Genomic DNA, 16,357 nt, shown 5'->3' on the forward strand with positions numbered 1-16,357 from the left:
GGGGGGGGGGGGGGGGGGGGGGGGGGGGGGGGGGGACGGACTTACAGCCAGGGAGAGGCACTTGCTATATTAATCAGGATTACATTCATTATGCCTGTGATGATTAATTTTATGTATGAGCTAGAACACAGCACCCAGATATTTGGTCAAACACTATTCTAGATGTGCCTGTGAAGGTATTTTTTACATAAGATTAACATCTAAATCAGTAGACTATGAGTAAAGCAGATTCTCCTCCATAATGTCAGTGGGCCTCATTCAATCAGTTGAATGTATTAATAGAAAATACTTACTTCCTCCAAGGTAGAGGGAATTCTGCCTTCAGACCGGGACTGAAACTCTTCCCTGAGTCTCAAGCCTGCTGGCCTACCATGCAGATTTTGGACTTGCTAGACTATACACACATACTATATATGCCGCTGATGCTTTTATTTCTCTGGAAGATCTCAACTTATATAACCCCTTTACCATCAAATTCATCCCTCAGTAAATGATCTCATCACTAACTATAATAACCCTACCCTTCCTTTCTGACATTAGTTTATAATAAAGTGATAGAGGTCACTAATGACATCATAGAAACATTTCACTAGCCGTGCACTGCCTATCCACAGACTTCTAATTACATGATTTGTATAGGCCACAGTAACGATACTAGCAGCTGAACATAATTCCTAACTGGAATTATGTAGTGAAAAGGTCATTATAAAGCTGAACATTCATTCATTGTAAGCCGCCGAGAAGAATATTATTCTCATTTAATATATGGAGAAAGTAGAAAAAACATTTGACTTCATGAGTAATGAGATTTGTCATCGTAGTCCACAGCCCTCTCATTGTCATAAATGCACCCACCATGAAAATAAGAGCATGCCTGCTTGAGTTTGAATCCATAACTCTGCTGTGTGAATTAGTGCCTCAGTTTTTCTAAACTGTAAAAAAGGAATAAGAACAGTATTTTTTCATAGTACTATGGTAAGGAATAAAAAAGAAAATTCATGTAACACCTTTAGAATAGTGTCAGGTACATGCTACAGCATCAATAAATGTCAGTTATTGTTAATAATAATAATTATTACATTATAAAAATAAGTTGTCATTATTATTACCACCTAATAGTAACATTTAACTGTAAAATGGCCATCACAAAAGTGACTGTACTAGAAACACATAAATTAAAAAACATTTTCTCAATGATGCTAATCTTCTATTTTAAAACTATAATCTGATCTACGTTACTGGCCTTCTTTTGTTTCCTACAATCATCCTGCATATAAAAAACAATGAGCAGAGAAACAATAAGTTTAGTGACTGAAACACAGAAAATGCTAAATATGTTTTACTTTCTTTTCTTCTCTCTTTAGAAGACCTTAGTCTTATGGTGATAAAAATTTTAAAACATCAAAGTTCCCACTCTAGAATAATAATACAAATGTGTAGCAGGTGATTCAAATAATTTTTAAAATTTCCTTACCCAGAAGATCCGATGCTCTTACAAACACCAAGGAGGGGTCTTTTTTCAGCAAAGTTATCACACTTTTGAGCACCTGATAGGGAGCATAAAACAAAATGTAAACTTTGAGAAACATTCTTGTATCCTTCCCATTATTTTCCTACTTTCAAAATATATACAACTGAAATGATAGAAAAGTATTAATTGTAAATTGATATAATTTATACACGTGACTGAACAAAACATAGAAAAGGTAAATAAACCTGCAAACATTAAAGAAATCGAACAAGCATGTTATTTAATTATATTATTATATTATATTATATATTTACTTATATTTATTTTTTTGGCAGCTAGCTGGCGAACCACTGACCTTGGTTTTACCAACACCACATTCTAACCAACTGAGCTAACTGGCCAGCCCCTGAATCAGCAATTTTTAACATTTTAATTGCCACCAACTTCAATCTTATACACATTCTCTATGAGATCAGAAAACCACCCCCACCCCACCAACTAATTACCTAAAACTAGTATGATCTTGATATTAAAACTAAATGAAGGTAGCTCAGGACAGGAAAATTATAAAATTACAGGCCATTTTCATTGATATACTGATAAATGCAAAAATCCTCAACAAAATATTAGTAAACCAAGTAGCAATATATTAGGGGGAAAAAAATCTCATAACCAAATTAGATTTACCCAATAGTAATAGTTTCACATTATAATATCTATTTATGTAATTCATCATACTAACATTTCAGCAGATGCAGAAAAAGCATTCAGTTAAGTTCTATACCTAATCATGATAAGAACAAAAGAGAAGAATAAAAACAGGTTTCCTAACCCAATAATGGTTATCTATAAAAGATCTACTGCAAATATCATAGGTAATGGTTCAGAATATGCCCATTAAAATCAGTAACAACACAATATACTCAATTTCTCCTCCCATTCACCCCTATGCTGCAAGTCCTAGTCAACATAATAATAACAAATGAACTCAACAATATTACTAGATATAAAACCAATATAATACCAGCAACCAGCAGAAAAAATAAAATCAGGAAATAGAAATGGCTCTGGACCATATGAAAAGACGCTCAATTTCACACCTGAGGGAAATTCCTTAAAACTATATTGATAATGGTGCTATAGGAATTCAGGACATACCACCCCAAAATATGCTGCTTTGGTATATTGAGCTAAAAGCACGTGAAAAACAGTAGATGCACTCTGACCTCCCTTTGCTTCCTAGAAGCAGGAAAAGAAACCCCCAAGTGAAAGATGCTCTCCTTATACCAGGAGGAAAGAAAGATTCTAATCACCAGAGATGGGGAGTCCAGGATAAGAGAAACCTGTATTAACTTTGTTAAAGTAACCTTCATCTTCCTAATACTTTTCCACAAATGCCACTCGTTGTTTAACCCTGTAAAAGCACTTAAGCCCTAGGCACTCACCCGGGTCTTCATTTTCCTGTAAGGATTTCCACATACATTTAAAATTTTACTAGATAAAATTTGTATGCTTTTCTCCTGTTAATCTGTCTTATGTCAGTTTAATTCTTAGGCCCAGCCAGAGACCCTGAGAGATCAAAGGAGAAATTTTTCCTCCCCTACAATATTGTAGTTATATTTTTAAGATATCTTATTTTTTGGAAATAAGTAATAAAATATTAACCAATAAAATGATATCTAGGATGAGATTCAAAATAATATGGAGGTAGGGGAGTAGATGCTAATGAGAGAAAATCAGCCGTAAAATAATGAGTGATGGGTTCTTAGGATTGTTATACTATTCATACTACTTTTGAATAAGTCAGAAAGTTTCCACTTAAAAAAATTTAACTACAGATGTACATTGACATTTACCTAAGAGCTTCTCCAAAAAATCTAAAATTTTAATTCTTTAACCATATTAATCAAAATTACAAGTACAAATACCCTTTAAACAAAAAATATCATTGCTAGGATTTCATACCATACATATAGTCAGGCATGAGAGAAATAAATTGTATACAAGATTATTCACTACAGCACTGTTTATAATAGCAAAAAACTAGAAAAATTTGACTGTGTAATATTTCCTACAGCTGCAAAAAGAATGAAGTACTCTATGAAAACACAGAATGAAATAAAAGATATGAAGTGGGCAAAGAAATACATACAATAATAGGAAAATACAGAAAAATATACCTTTTTTTGTATAAAGATGAAAAGGATTTATTTGCACACACACACATACATATATATACAAACTCGGCAAGGATACATAAAAAATCTTATAGATACCTATGGGAGGAAAATGAAAAAAGCAGAAGACAAAGGGAGAAATAGAAGGACACTTTTCATTGTATAAAATACCTTATACTTTTTAGTTTTCAAACCATATGAACATATAAATTTCCCCAAAATTTTCTTTGTTTTAAATAAGGAGGCAAATGCCAGGAGAGAGCAGTAAGTGGTTGTTTCAATTCTGAGTTAAATTGATAGACTGAAGATATGTATATTTCATGTCATTCCTTTTGAAAATTCTAGGAAAATTATGTTAAATTAAATAGGGTTAAAAAATATATAACATCCCCAACAAATTGTTGAAATAGACAAGTGATGCCTGACATAACAACCTTAAGTAAAAGTTCAAGGCAGCGCTGGGAGGAAAAAAGAAAACAAAAAAAAACCTGAGAATCAAAGTACTTTACACCACAAAATCTTTGAAAGACACAATAACTGATAATACATCCAGTACACCTGGGATTGGATGTGAAAGGGAATGAAGCTAAAATAGAGGACTGGATTTGTTTTGGGCTATTTGAAAAACACATAGATCCTAAGACCTTCATTTGAGTTAAGCAACTCACCCTTCTCATTCCCAGAACAAGACTGAAAGGCTATTCTCCACAGACAGTAAGACAGAAGGACACAGGCTACTGGCGAGTGCAAGCAAACAAACAAACCAAGAAGATTAAATGACAACACTAACACTTAATACTGAAGCAGCCCTTCCCCATTCTCTATGTCCCTTCTCCCATTGTGCTTCCAGAATACTAACACCAGAACTTTTTCCTTTAGGGCAGGAGCTTGTAAATCTTTTCTGGGAAATTAACAAATCCATAAGGAGACTGAAAAATACTATCCATGAGATGGCTCCAACGAACAAACGAGCACAACCAAAGCACCCCACAATATAGTTAAAAGTTGACAAACACGGACACAGTGTTTTTAATTAGCTTATTAGTTTTCTACTGACAATCATGTGCAAACAGCCAAGGATTAACAGTCATCTATACCGGCCAGCCACCAAAAAAAAAAAAAATGTCATCTAGAAAAGCGTCTAACACTGTACAGGAAGAAAACATCAAAAATAAAAAATACTATCATTTATAATGTCCACGATTTAAGAGGATATGTTGCAGGCATGGAAGAATATAAGAATACAATGAAAAATGAATGGTAGAAAATAAAAGAGATTTCTCAAAAAAATTTTTTAAATGGTAGATATGCCTGGCCGGTTAGCTCAGTTGGTTAAGAGCACTGTGCTGATTACTTCAAGGTTAAGGATTTGGATCCCTGCCGGCCATCAAAAAAAAAAAAAGTGTAGCTATTATTTAAAAATTCAATACAAGCCTCAGAGTAACATTTTTTTAAAATGTCCCAGAGAAAAGAGCAAAAACACAAAAGAGAGGAAAACAGCACTTAGACACACACACAAATTCTGTAAGGAACAGACTCAAAGAGCCAAGAGAAAATCATGTATGAAATCATTGAAAAAATTTCCCCAGAACAAAAGAGTATGAGTTTATCAGCACCTTCAGGTTCCAGCACAATGAATTAAACAGAGCTATATCAGGGTATATCATTTCGAGACAACAGAAACAAAAAGAAGCTTCTACAAGCCTCTAGAGAAAAAGCAGGTTGTTCGTAGGATCAGGAATTCAACTGGTTGCTCTGGGTATTAAATGATATAAATATAACTTATCACAAAAGCCTACAGCTAACATACAGACTTAATTCTTTCACTCTAAGGTCAGGTACAAGACAAGCATGTCCACTCCCTATACTGTGATTCAATATAATACTGCAAGTTCTACCCAGTACAATAAGTCTACAAAGAAAACAAGAGCCATAAAGATCAGAAAGGAATAAATAAAACTCCCTATTTGCACATGACATAATTTTTTACTTAGGAAATCCTGAGGAATCAGCAAAAAAAACTCCTAGAATAAGTGAGTTAGTTGAACAAGATCACAAGATAAAAGATCAATATACAAAAACATATAGTAGCCATAAACACATGAAAACTGAGATTTAAAATATAATACTGTTTATAGTTGCTCAAAAGAAACACTCAAATATAAATCTAACAAAGCATGTATACTGGAAACGACAAAATGCTGATGTAAGAAATTTAAGACAATCTAAATAAATGGAGATATATAATGGTATAAAGTTTAATGCAATTCCTACCAAAATCTCATCAATATTTTTGGTAATTATAGGCATGCTTATTCTAAAATTTATATGGAAAGGCAAAGGAGCTAAAACAACTAAAACAAGTTGGAAAAGGGAGAAAATGAGAGAAGTCACTCTACCATATTTCAGGAGTTTTTATACAGCTATAATAATCAAGACTGAGTGGTACTGGCAGAGAAAAAGAGACACACAGATTAAGGAACAGAAGAAAATGCAGAAATAGACCCATGCAAATATGGCCAACTGATTTTTGACAAAGGTGTAAAAGCAATTCAAGTGAGAAAGAATAGTCAACAAATGGTCCTATAGGAATTGGATATCCATAGGAAAAAAAACTCAACCTAAACCTCACACTTAGCCAAACTTAACACGTTTAAATGTAAAACTATGCAGTGCAACTTTCAGAAGAAAACACAGAAGAAAATCTACAGGACACAGGGTTTGGCAAACAGATCTCCAAACATGAAACCAAAAAGTATGATCCATGAGAGAAAAAAATTTTTTAAATAATTAACTGGACTTAATTAAATTGAACTTAACAAATTTTGCTCTGTGAAAGACCCTTTTAAGAGAATGAAAACAGGAGCTACACATACACTTAAAAAAATACTTGCAAATCACATTATCTGACAAAGGCCCACATCTAGAATATGTAAAGTAATCTCAAAACTCACCTGTAAAAAACAAACAATCCAATTAGAAAATGGGGAAAAGACATAGATAATTCAATGAAAAGAAGATATGGATGGCAAGTAGCACAGGTAAAGATGTTCAACAGGATTAGCCACTAGGCAAATGTAAATTAAAAGCACAATGAGATATCGTTACACAACTATTATAAGAGCTAAAATCAAAACTCATGTCAATAGCAAATGCTGGTAAAAACTCAAAGAACTTAAATCTCTCATACATGTTTGGTGGAAATGTAAAATAGTACCTACAGCCCCTTTGCAAAAGAGTTTGGAAGTTTCTTAAAAACAAACAAACAAACAAACTAAATAGCAATCAGAGTCATGAGCACTTATCCCAAATAAATAAAAGCTTATTTATTTATCCACTCAAAAACTTGTACACAAATGTTCACAAGTTTATTTGTAAGAGCCAGAAAATGAAATCACCCAAGATGTTCCTCAACAGATGAATGGTATGCCCATACCGTGGAATACTATTCAACACTAGAAAGGAACTACTGATACACTAAACAACTTTGATAAGTCTCAAGAGCACTGTACTAGTGAAATACTAACCTCAAAAAACTTCACATATCGCATAATTCCACATACACAACAATCTTGAATGATAAAATTATTATAGAGATGGAGACAGATTAATGGTTCTCAAGGGTTAGGGATGGTGAAGCGAGGTAGCATGAGGGAGATCTTTGTGGTGATAAAATAGTTCTGTATCTTGACTGGTGGTAATTAACATGATAAAATGGCATTGAACAATTTGCGTGCATTCTACCTACATCAATTTCCTGGTTTTTATATTGTTCTATACCTATATATAAGATGTAACTATTGAGGAAACCTGGGTGAAGGATACACCAGACCTCTTTCTGTAGTATTTTTGCAACTTCCTGTGAAATGTAATTATTTCAGAATAAAGTTTTTAAAAATGAAAGATAAAAGAAAGAGGAAACTCCTTGCTAAGACTTGCTTTACTAATGAATTTCTGTAATATTAAATAACTTAGGTCTTGCTATTTTAAAAGGTACATATGTCAAAAGAATGAGAAGACAAGCCAGACTGGGAGAAAATTTTTGTAAAGTACACATCTGATAAAAGGCACTGTTAGCCAAAATATACAAAGAAGTCGTGAAATTCAACAATAAAACAACCTGATTTAAAAATGGGCAAAAGATCTGAACAGCTACCTCACCAAAGATATACACACAGCAAAAAGCATGTGAGGGCTGGCCAGTTAGCTCAGTTGGTTAGAGCACAGTGCCAATATCACCAAGGTCCAGGTTTCCATCTCTATACTTACCAGCCGTCAAAAAAAAAAAAAAATGTAAAAGGATGATCCACATCTCCATACTGTATGTATGATACTGCAATGGTGGATACACGTCATTATACATTCGTGAAAACTCACAGAATGTACACCAAGAGTGAATCCTAAATTAAACAACAGACTTTGAATAATAATGATGTATCAGTGTAAGATCATTGATTTGTAACAAATGTACCACTGTGGTACAAGGAGATAGTTGGGGAGGCTGTTGCCTGTATGGAGATAGGGTATATAAGAGCTCATCTGTATTTTTTGTTTGATTTTGCTATGAACCTAAAACTGCTCTAAAAATTAAAGTTTACTAATTAAAAATAACTGTAGCAATCATTTGCATACGTAGGTTCACTGCAGCATTATTCACAATAGCCAAGAACTAGAAGCAACCCAAAAGTCTACTGATGAATAAATAAAGAAAATGAGGTATATACACTACATGGAATATTACGCAGCCTTAAAAAGAAGGAAATCCTGTCACATGCAACAATATGAATGAACCTTGAGAACATTATGCTAAGTGAAATAAGTCAATCACAAAAGGACAAATACTGCATGATTAACTGCTTATGTGAGTTATCTAAAGTAGTTAAACTCACTTAAACAGAAAGTAGAATAATGACTGCCACAAGCTGGGGGGATGGGGGAAATGCGAAGTAGTTAGATGGGTATAGAGTTATCTTATGCACCATAAAAAAGTCTCTATAGATCTCTAGCAAAACAATGTGAACACACATAACACCAATGAACTGCATGCTTCAAAATGATTAAGATGATAAATTTTATTTTAAGTGAGTTTTACCACAACTTGAAAAAAATTTTAAAGGTACATATAATGTGTCTGTAGATAGATAAATAGATATTCAGTGTACATTAAATACTAAATGAAAGATAAACACTAATTTCAGGACAGGGATTTACCTCTTAGGGGATTAGAAAGGAGAAAATATTTGGGAGGTATAGCCAGGGGACTTCAAAACTCTTTTTGTTTCGGGTTGGTAAAAAGCATTTGAAATGTTAACAATCCATGTTAATGGATCCCTCCAAAAATAATGAGACTTAATCCAAAGGAGGCCAGGTGAATGGTTATTACACATTTAGATTGTGACCTGACATAATATAATACTTTTTAACTGTGATTATAATTGAGACTGAAAATTAAGACAAATTTTCTCATCCCTTAGACACCAGACTATATTATCAATACCACAATAATAAAGATCAAAACTAAAAACAGAAGCAATGCTTATAACTAAAATTCTTTATAATTATTTAAATGTTTTAGAATTGTGTAACAATCAGTATCTATATCTTTTAAACAAATCTATGCCTATGTGTTGAAAAAGCACCAAGAATGTTTGTTCAAACATAATTTACTATGGATTGTGTGTTGTTACCCCTGCTAAACAAATGAATCAGATTTCACAATTAACAATATAACTTTTGATCCAAGCATAAATTAAAAATTAACTGATCCAAAGCCCACAATATTTATGTTCCTAATTATTTACAACTGAACCTCATCTATACAGGGCCAATTTTTCACTCCTACATATTCACCTTCTCCTTTAACAATACCCATTTTCCTTCTACCTCCTGGTCTTTACAGGGTCTTTACGGTTTGTACCTGTATTATACATACCAATTTTATATTTTGATGAATGAAACATCAAAGTTTTTAAAATGCAAATAATACTGGCAAGAATGCTTTGATTGTTATGCTCTTTCAAACCTGAATTGAGGAACTCCATTAGTTCTCACTGACCTACTGGAGTATAACACTCCAGCAGACTTTGCTCTATCTGTCAGGCACATGACACTTTCTAAAGATTTATACTGTTCATGGTTATTCAAAGAAGCAAAAATTTCAAACTACAAAATAAAAGCCCTATCCTGAAAACCGTATAACCCCTGAAGCACCTACTAGAAAATCCATGCAAATTGAAAAGACCACAATCTACAGTAAGCAAATATTAACAAAACCTCCAAATTTATTCAAGGCATGTCTACAGTAAAAAAAAAAATCTAATTTTAGAATGGAAAACAATGTGACAAAATCTTAATTCTTGTTTAAATAATTTCATCGTGCATGGCTTGAATAATCACAATTCTTAAAGTGTTAGTATAAAAATTCTACAATCTCAGGAACATTGTAGCTATTAACTTGTTTTTTCATGCAGTATAAATAGTAGCATGTACTCTTCATGATGCCTAATGGAGTCATCACCCTCCCATAATGTAATCCTCCAAATTGCAGCGGATTAACTTTTTATATATAAAATTGTGTGTTTATTTGCATGTACAATAGAGAGAATGACGTTACACACACCTGTTCTACAGCATTTAACAGAATGTACCATGATGATTGAAATGAAAAGCGGCTAGCCAAATCCATCAAATATAAAAACTATTGCAATCCTGTTGCAAAGTCCTTTTGTTAAACTCCTTTTATTCTAAATCCTTTTAATTCTGTCCTATAACACTAAAACATTTATAAAAAGCTTAAAATCCTAATAAATCGCACAATTAAAGTAATGAAAATGGGCTTGTCCACCAACTCACCAACTACTCTCCCACTCAACAAAATTCAAAACAGTTTGCTTGTCAGAAAATGTTAAATAATATCCCCCACCATACGCACCATTGTAAACTCATTTAAACCGAAGAGTTTAAGCTCATAAATCAGTCTTAAAGATTTCAAGACATCAAACAGAAACAGCTTTTGCCTGGGTCCAAAAGCATATCCAATAAAAATCCAACTGATAATGAAATATCCCAACTCTACTCTTTTGATGTTGAGGATGATGTCTTCAATACAAAGATTTTACATAAAAGTACGCTAACACTAATGAATTTTCAATGAGAAAATCTTTTCCAGAGGATTCCATTGAACAACTAAATTCATTTTATCAGTTAAACTATTTCTAAGTCTTCCATTTCATAATTTATTTTACCGAAATTATTTTCTTAAAAATACATTTGATTCAATCAGTTTGTCCTTGGCAAGTTTTTTATCGATTCTCTCAATCTCAGCCTTCAAGATATAGTCAAATTTTGCAGATCTAAATTTTAGCCGTAAAGTTTGATTCCATTGCCAATAAATTTTGTGTGGAAATGTTTAGATTCTGTTAGTTTTTGTGTGCTACAAAATTCTATTTTCTTACCAAATCTGAGCAATTTTTGAAGACAGAGAAGAAAGAGATAAAGCAGATGAGGAGAGAGACAAAGGAAAACAGATGCAGAGGCTGCAAATATCATCGACTAACCACAAGAAAGAGAAACAGGACATAAATCTTATTACCTTGAATAGTTTTACCTAAACATGATCACCAAAGACATCTTTGCCATTTGTCTCAAATATCCAAAATACGCCTAGAAAGGCATTAACTTGTTTGAATGTTAAGTATGTGAGGTATCCTTTAACCTTCAGTGGCACCTTCTATTTCACTTGATGATGAGGCCTCGGTACTCTTTTACAGATTAAACTCATCAGACCTTAAAAAGCACCAAATACAAATCATCCATTTTACAGAGGTGTAAACTGAACTTAAGGAAGGTTAAATAACTTGTCTAAATTTTTGCATGTAATTGTCATATATTCATGCAATGGAATACTATTCAGCAACAGAAAGTAAAGATATACTGATGCAGACATCATTATCAAAAGCAGGGAAAACTACAAAGTGAAACAAATCAGAATAGTACAAGCCTCTTGGATAGATGAGGATGACTGGGGTGATGAAATGCTGTCTTTATAGATGTATCGGTTACAAGGATTGATGCACTTGTCAAAACTCAAACTATAGCATACAAATCTGTGCATTTATCTGCTATAAATTATGCCTGAGTTACAAATTTAAGCTAATTAGAAATATCGTCAGTGGCAAAGGATATTAAACAGCATGACATTAACAGTGGTTGAATAGGGGGCTTTTTCTTCTTTACTATCCAAAATGCGAAATAATATTAATAATAAGGCTAGATAAAGGATACACAGGTGTTTATTATCCTACTATTTCTACTTTTATGGAGGTTTGATATTTTTTAAAAGAAAAGTTGAAATACATACAAATTAGAAAAGTAATCCAATTCACTCAAAATGGTAATTACTTCAACTTTAAATAATAGCAAATACTATGACATAAAGCTTTAACAAGCTGCAGTCTGACCTCTCTATAGAAATGTTGCCTAAAAAACAAAATAATCTTACGATAAGCACTTGAACAACTGATCTGTCTTTCATTTTAATTGATGAACTGAAAACAATAGCATAATCATGCACAATCCCACACCGAAGTCAAACAATATGTTCAGGAGTCTTGCAAATGAGCAGACTGAAATTTTACATATTTACAATAATATACATTATTTTATATTTCACATTTACACTCACAAATACTATATGTATTTTCACATTCTACTCATATGTCCAAGTAAACAATACTAACACCCTAAAATTGCTTCCATAATTTTATCCATGGTCATTTGATCATGAACAAAACATATACATTGTTAAATACAGCATAGTTTTTTTTTTTTTTAGATGTTTATTTTACAGAATGGCATCATAGTAATTACATTACTCTGCATCTTATTTTTCTCACTCAATACCATGTGTAAATCCCTCCAGGTCAAAAATATATTATCTTTTAGTTCTATTTTTCCACGAACTTTTTGCAGCACCCTCATACATCTAACTGAGTGTTTAGTAGCTTCTTAATACTACATAGTGTGACTACAGCACAGCCATATTTGACCATTCCTGCTGATGTACATTCAGGATATCTGATTATAAACCTTCTTGTAAATATACTGCATTCTTATATATTGATACTTTAGTACCTATTACATAGACTTTCAAAAGTGAAAGTGCCTAAGTTAAGGGACATGTATGGGGATGTTAGATATATTTAATTTAGTAAATACTGCTTGCTGAATTACTTTCCAAAAATACTTTTAAAATTCACATTCCTCTCCAAATTTGTAAAAATACATCCCATCAACAGTACGTATTATGATTTTTTTTTCAAATCTGGTATTTTATGTGTGAACATTTACTTTCTTCTATACTCCCAAATTTTACATATTATACTCCTTTAGATGTCTAACATCTTCAATAAAAGAGTTTTTGAACTTTGGCTTACTACATGCCTTGACTGCATTATTTAATACAGGATTGTAACCATATTCCACATGTTTAGATACTTTCCTGGCATCAACTCTACAACAGAGTACTGCTTTATATTATACAGTCATGCATTGTTTAACGATTGGGATTCATTTGGAGAAATGTGCCCTAAGGCAATTTCATTGTTGTGTGAACATCATACAGTGCATTTATACAAACCTAGATGGTACAGCCCACTACACTACACACGTATACTATTTAGTATAGCTACTGTAGTACACATAGCCCATCACTGACTAAAACTTCACTATGTGATGCATGGCATGGCTGTACTTCATTTTTATGTTCGCCCAGCCACATCTCATCCACTTTCCCATACTCAAGCAAACTCTGTGTGGCCAATTCTGACTGCAGACTACTGTTGCCCACAAAGAACTCTAACGAAGTCAAAGAGGATATTATAAAGTGAGATACAAACAAACAAAAAAGCAGAATTAGTCTCAAACCATACATGCAGTATTATCTCATGGTCTACAATATGGAAACTCTATATGTACTGGAGGAGTGGGAGAGGAGTGGGTACATTTTGTTTAGAGCAATTATGCCCAGGAGAAGAAGGCAAAGAGGAAATTAATGATGAGAAATCTATTATCTAGCTATTATTAGAATAGAATTATATTACCAAAAATCTTGGATGCTTAGGAAAAATTTGATTGAGACTTTATTTTCTTTAGAGCAGTTTTAGGTTCACAGTAAAACTGAAAGAGATTTCCCATATACAGCCTACCCACACAGACACTGTCTACCCCACTGTCAACATTTGTTACACTTGATGAACCCACACTGACACATCATTATTACGCAGAGTCCAGAGTTTACATTAGGGTCCACTCCTGGTGTTGAACACATTCTATGGGTTTAAACAAATTTATAATGACACATAACTACCATTATAGTATCATATCAAGTATTCTCACTTCCCTAAAAATCCTGTGTGCTCCGCCTATTCATCCCTTCCTCCACTGAGAAAGATCTCTATTTATGTACACAAATATGTAAATATACATATGCATGCATTTAAGGACCCTAATTATCAACATGTTAATCCTTAATTTCCAAAGACCAACTAACATATTTTATAGTCACAACATTTGATCTAAACGGAAGTAATACAGAAAATTGACAGAGCATGGAATTTGAAGTCAGATAGGCAGGGATTTCAAAACTCACTTTTCCAACTAATTGCTTTATAACCTTAATTCTGAACTTCAACTGTCACATCTGTAAACTGGAGATACTACCTAATTTGGATACAGCAAGTGCTATATATCATAAACTAAAATGAAGACGTTCTGGAGGAGAAGTGATGTTAAAAACTTGGTAAAATAACATAAAATTTTAACTATAAACTAAACAAAGCAAGCAATTATTAAGCAACAATTATGGGTCTCACACTGTTCTATAAGCTAAACAGACGCAACAGATAAACAAAAATACTTTTAAAGTAATCCCTCCTCAGTAGAAACTTCTAGACTCCTCACACACTGGTTATCCTTAACTTTCAGTTCATATTTAAGGCAAAAAGACTGTGTAGCTGGGGTGGGTTTCTTTTGCTATTGTGAAAGTTAGTCTGTTTTCTAGCTAGGTTATTCACCTGGTATGTTGAACTCTTGACGGAAAGTTCTATGCTGAGCACGGTGAGGGCAATGTCAGAAAAAAGAAAATAAAACATGATATTTAAACAGATAAATGTAATATTCAAAGGGATAAATGGCAGAGAATTTTCCAGAATTACAAAAACACAACAATCTTGTGACCGAGAAAGCTTGGTAAATCCTCCAGTACAAAAAAAGAAATTCACACATAGAAAAAGGTCTGGAAACATCTATACCAACTGTTAATATATTAATTAATGTAGAAAGAAATGAAACTTTAAAAAATGGGTGAAGAAATATATATAATTGTACATTTCATTTTTATAAATAATTATTTGTTTTGTTTAAAGAATATGGAAAAAGAAATGTGGGGATAAGACAGACAATAAGTGGAAACATGATCCAAATAAGTATAAGGTAACTAAGTTGAATAACAAGAAGGAGGAGGAGGAAAACTCTTTATTTGAAAAAGATGGCTAAACAGCCAAAAAATAAAACAAAACCATGGTGACAAAATTACCTTAAAGGGCAACATTGAAACATTTGTATGTACTCATATATCTAACAAAATATCTACAGATATTCTATAATTACCACAGGAAAGTATCTCAAGACTACAATAGCTGTAACTCTAAGAAAGGTGTAAAGGACCACAGCCTGGAAATTAAAAGAAACAAAGCTGCTAATAAATTCCCATCACAGGCATATCTCACCCCTCAATGCTCGAGTAAATATAAACTAAATAGTACCAAGAATAATTTTCAAATAGAATCATACCATCCTTGCATGATTTAGAAAAACTCAGTGACTGGTAGTATAATGTGGTGAGATAAAAAGCTGCATTAAAATAAATAAAGAGCACTACTACTGTATTAACCAAAAAGCTTCTTGCCAAAAAAAAAATTTTTTTTAGATGTAATAAACAATATCCACCTAGGAAAAACCTACAACAGACACAAGGAAATTTTACAATAAAAATGTGTTAATATTTACATAACCCATACCTTTATTTTCCCACACAACCACATGCTACTTGTAGCATACATCCAACAAACATGCGTAAATCACTCAACTCTAGCCAGAACAACGCGACTGCTGGTCAAATGCTAGAGTTGGTCTTTTTATAGGGTAGGTAATTATATCCTCTTATAAGGACATGTAAAACCACCCAGAGATCAACTATATCCACCCACTACTAAACTTTGGGAATCAATCCAATTCCTTTAAAGGTTTACAGTCTGCAGTGAAATAAATCTTGCTGAGTAACACAAAGTTCTTGCTGAGTAAACACCAATTCCCTAAGCATAACAAAACATGACAAATGAGAATCAAAGGAGAATATAAAAGTTAATCATCTGTATATTGATCTCTACTAGTTTGTGGCAAATTATTTGAGGAAATTGTCCCTACTCTCATTTGAAAATAAAGATTTATTAAATTATAGAACACAATATTAATTTAAAATTTTGCTCAACCACACAATAAAACAAGCATATAAGTGAATTCCATAAAACAGAACCCATTCTAATCATTTTTTATCAAATAAAGTAAAAATGTATTTTGTTCAGTGGAGATGAAATGAGTCAAAATTAAGAGGATGAAAGGATAAGCATGAAAGAAAGAAAAGGATGATATT

At 32.8% G+C, this 16,357-nt stretch overlaps 1 protein-coding gene across 1 annotated transcript in view; it reads right to left on the reverse strand.

Annotated features, from left to right (window-relative positions):
* LOC103604086 (breast carcinoma-amplified sequence 3-like) overlaps window positions 1-16,357 on the reverse strand; it is a gene marked incomplete at both ends in the record, with an annotated part of 144,874 nt that overhangs the window by 81,350 nt on the left and 47,167 nt on the right. Inside the window, one exon of the mRNA XM_008588679.1 lies at window positions 1,475-1,547. Coding sequence (XP_008586901.1) covers window positions 1,475-1,547 — 73 coding nt within the window. The remainder of the gene's footprint in view (window positions 1-1,474; window positions 1,548-16,357) is intronic.

The sequence above is a fragment of the Galeopterus variegatus genome, unplaced genomic scaffold (assembly GCF_000696425.1).
Source record: "Galeopterus variegatus unplaced genomic scaffold, G_variegatus-3.0.2 Scaffold4952, whole genome shotgun sequence".
NCBI lineage: Eukaryota > Metazoa > Chordata > Mammalia > Dermoptera > Cynocephalidae > Galeopterus > Galeopterus variegatus.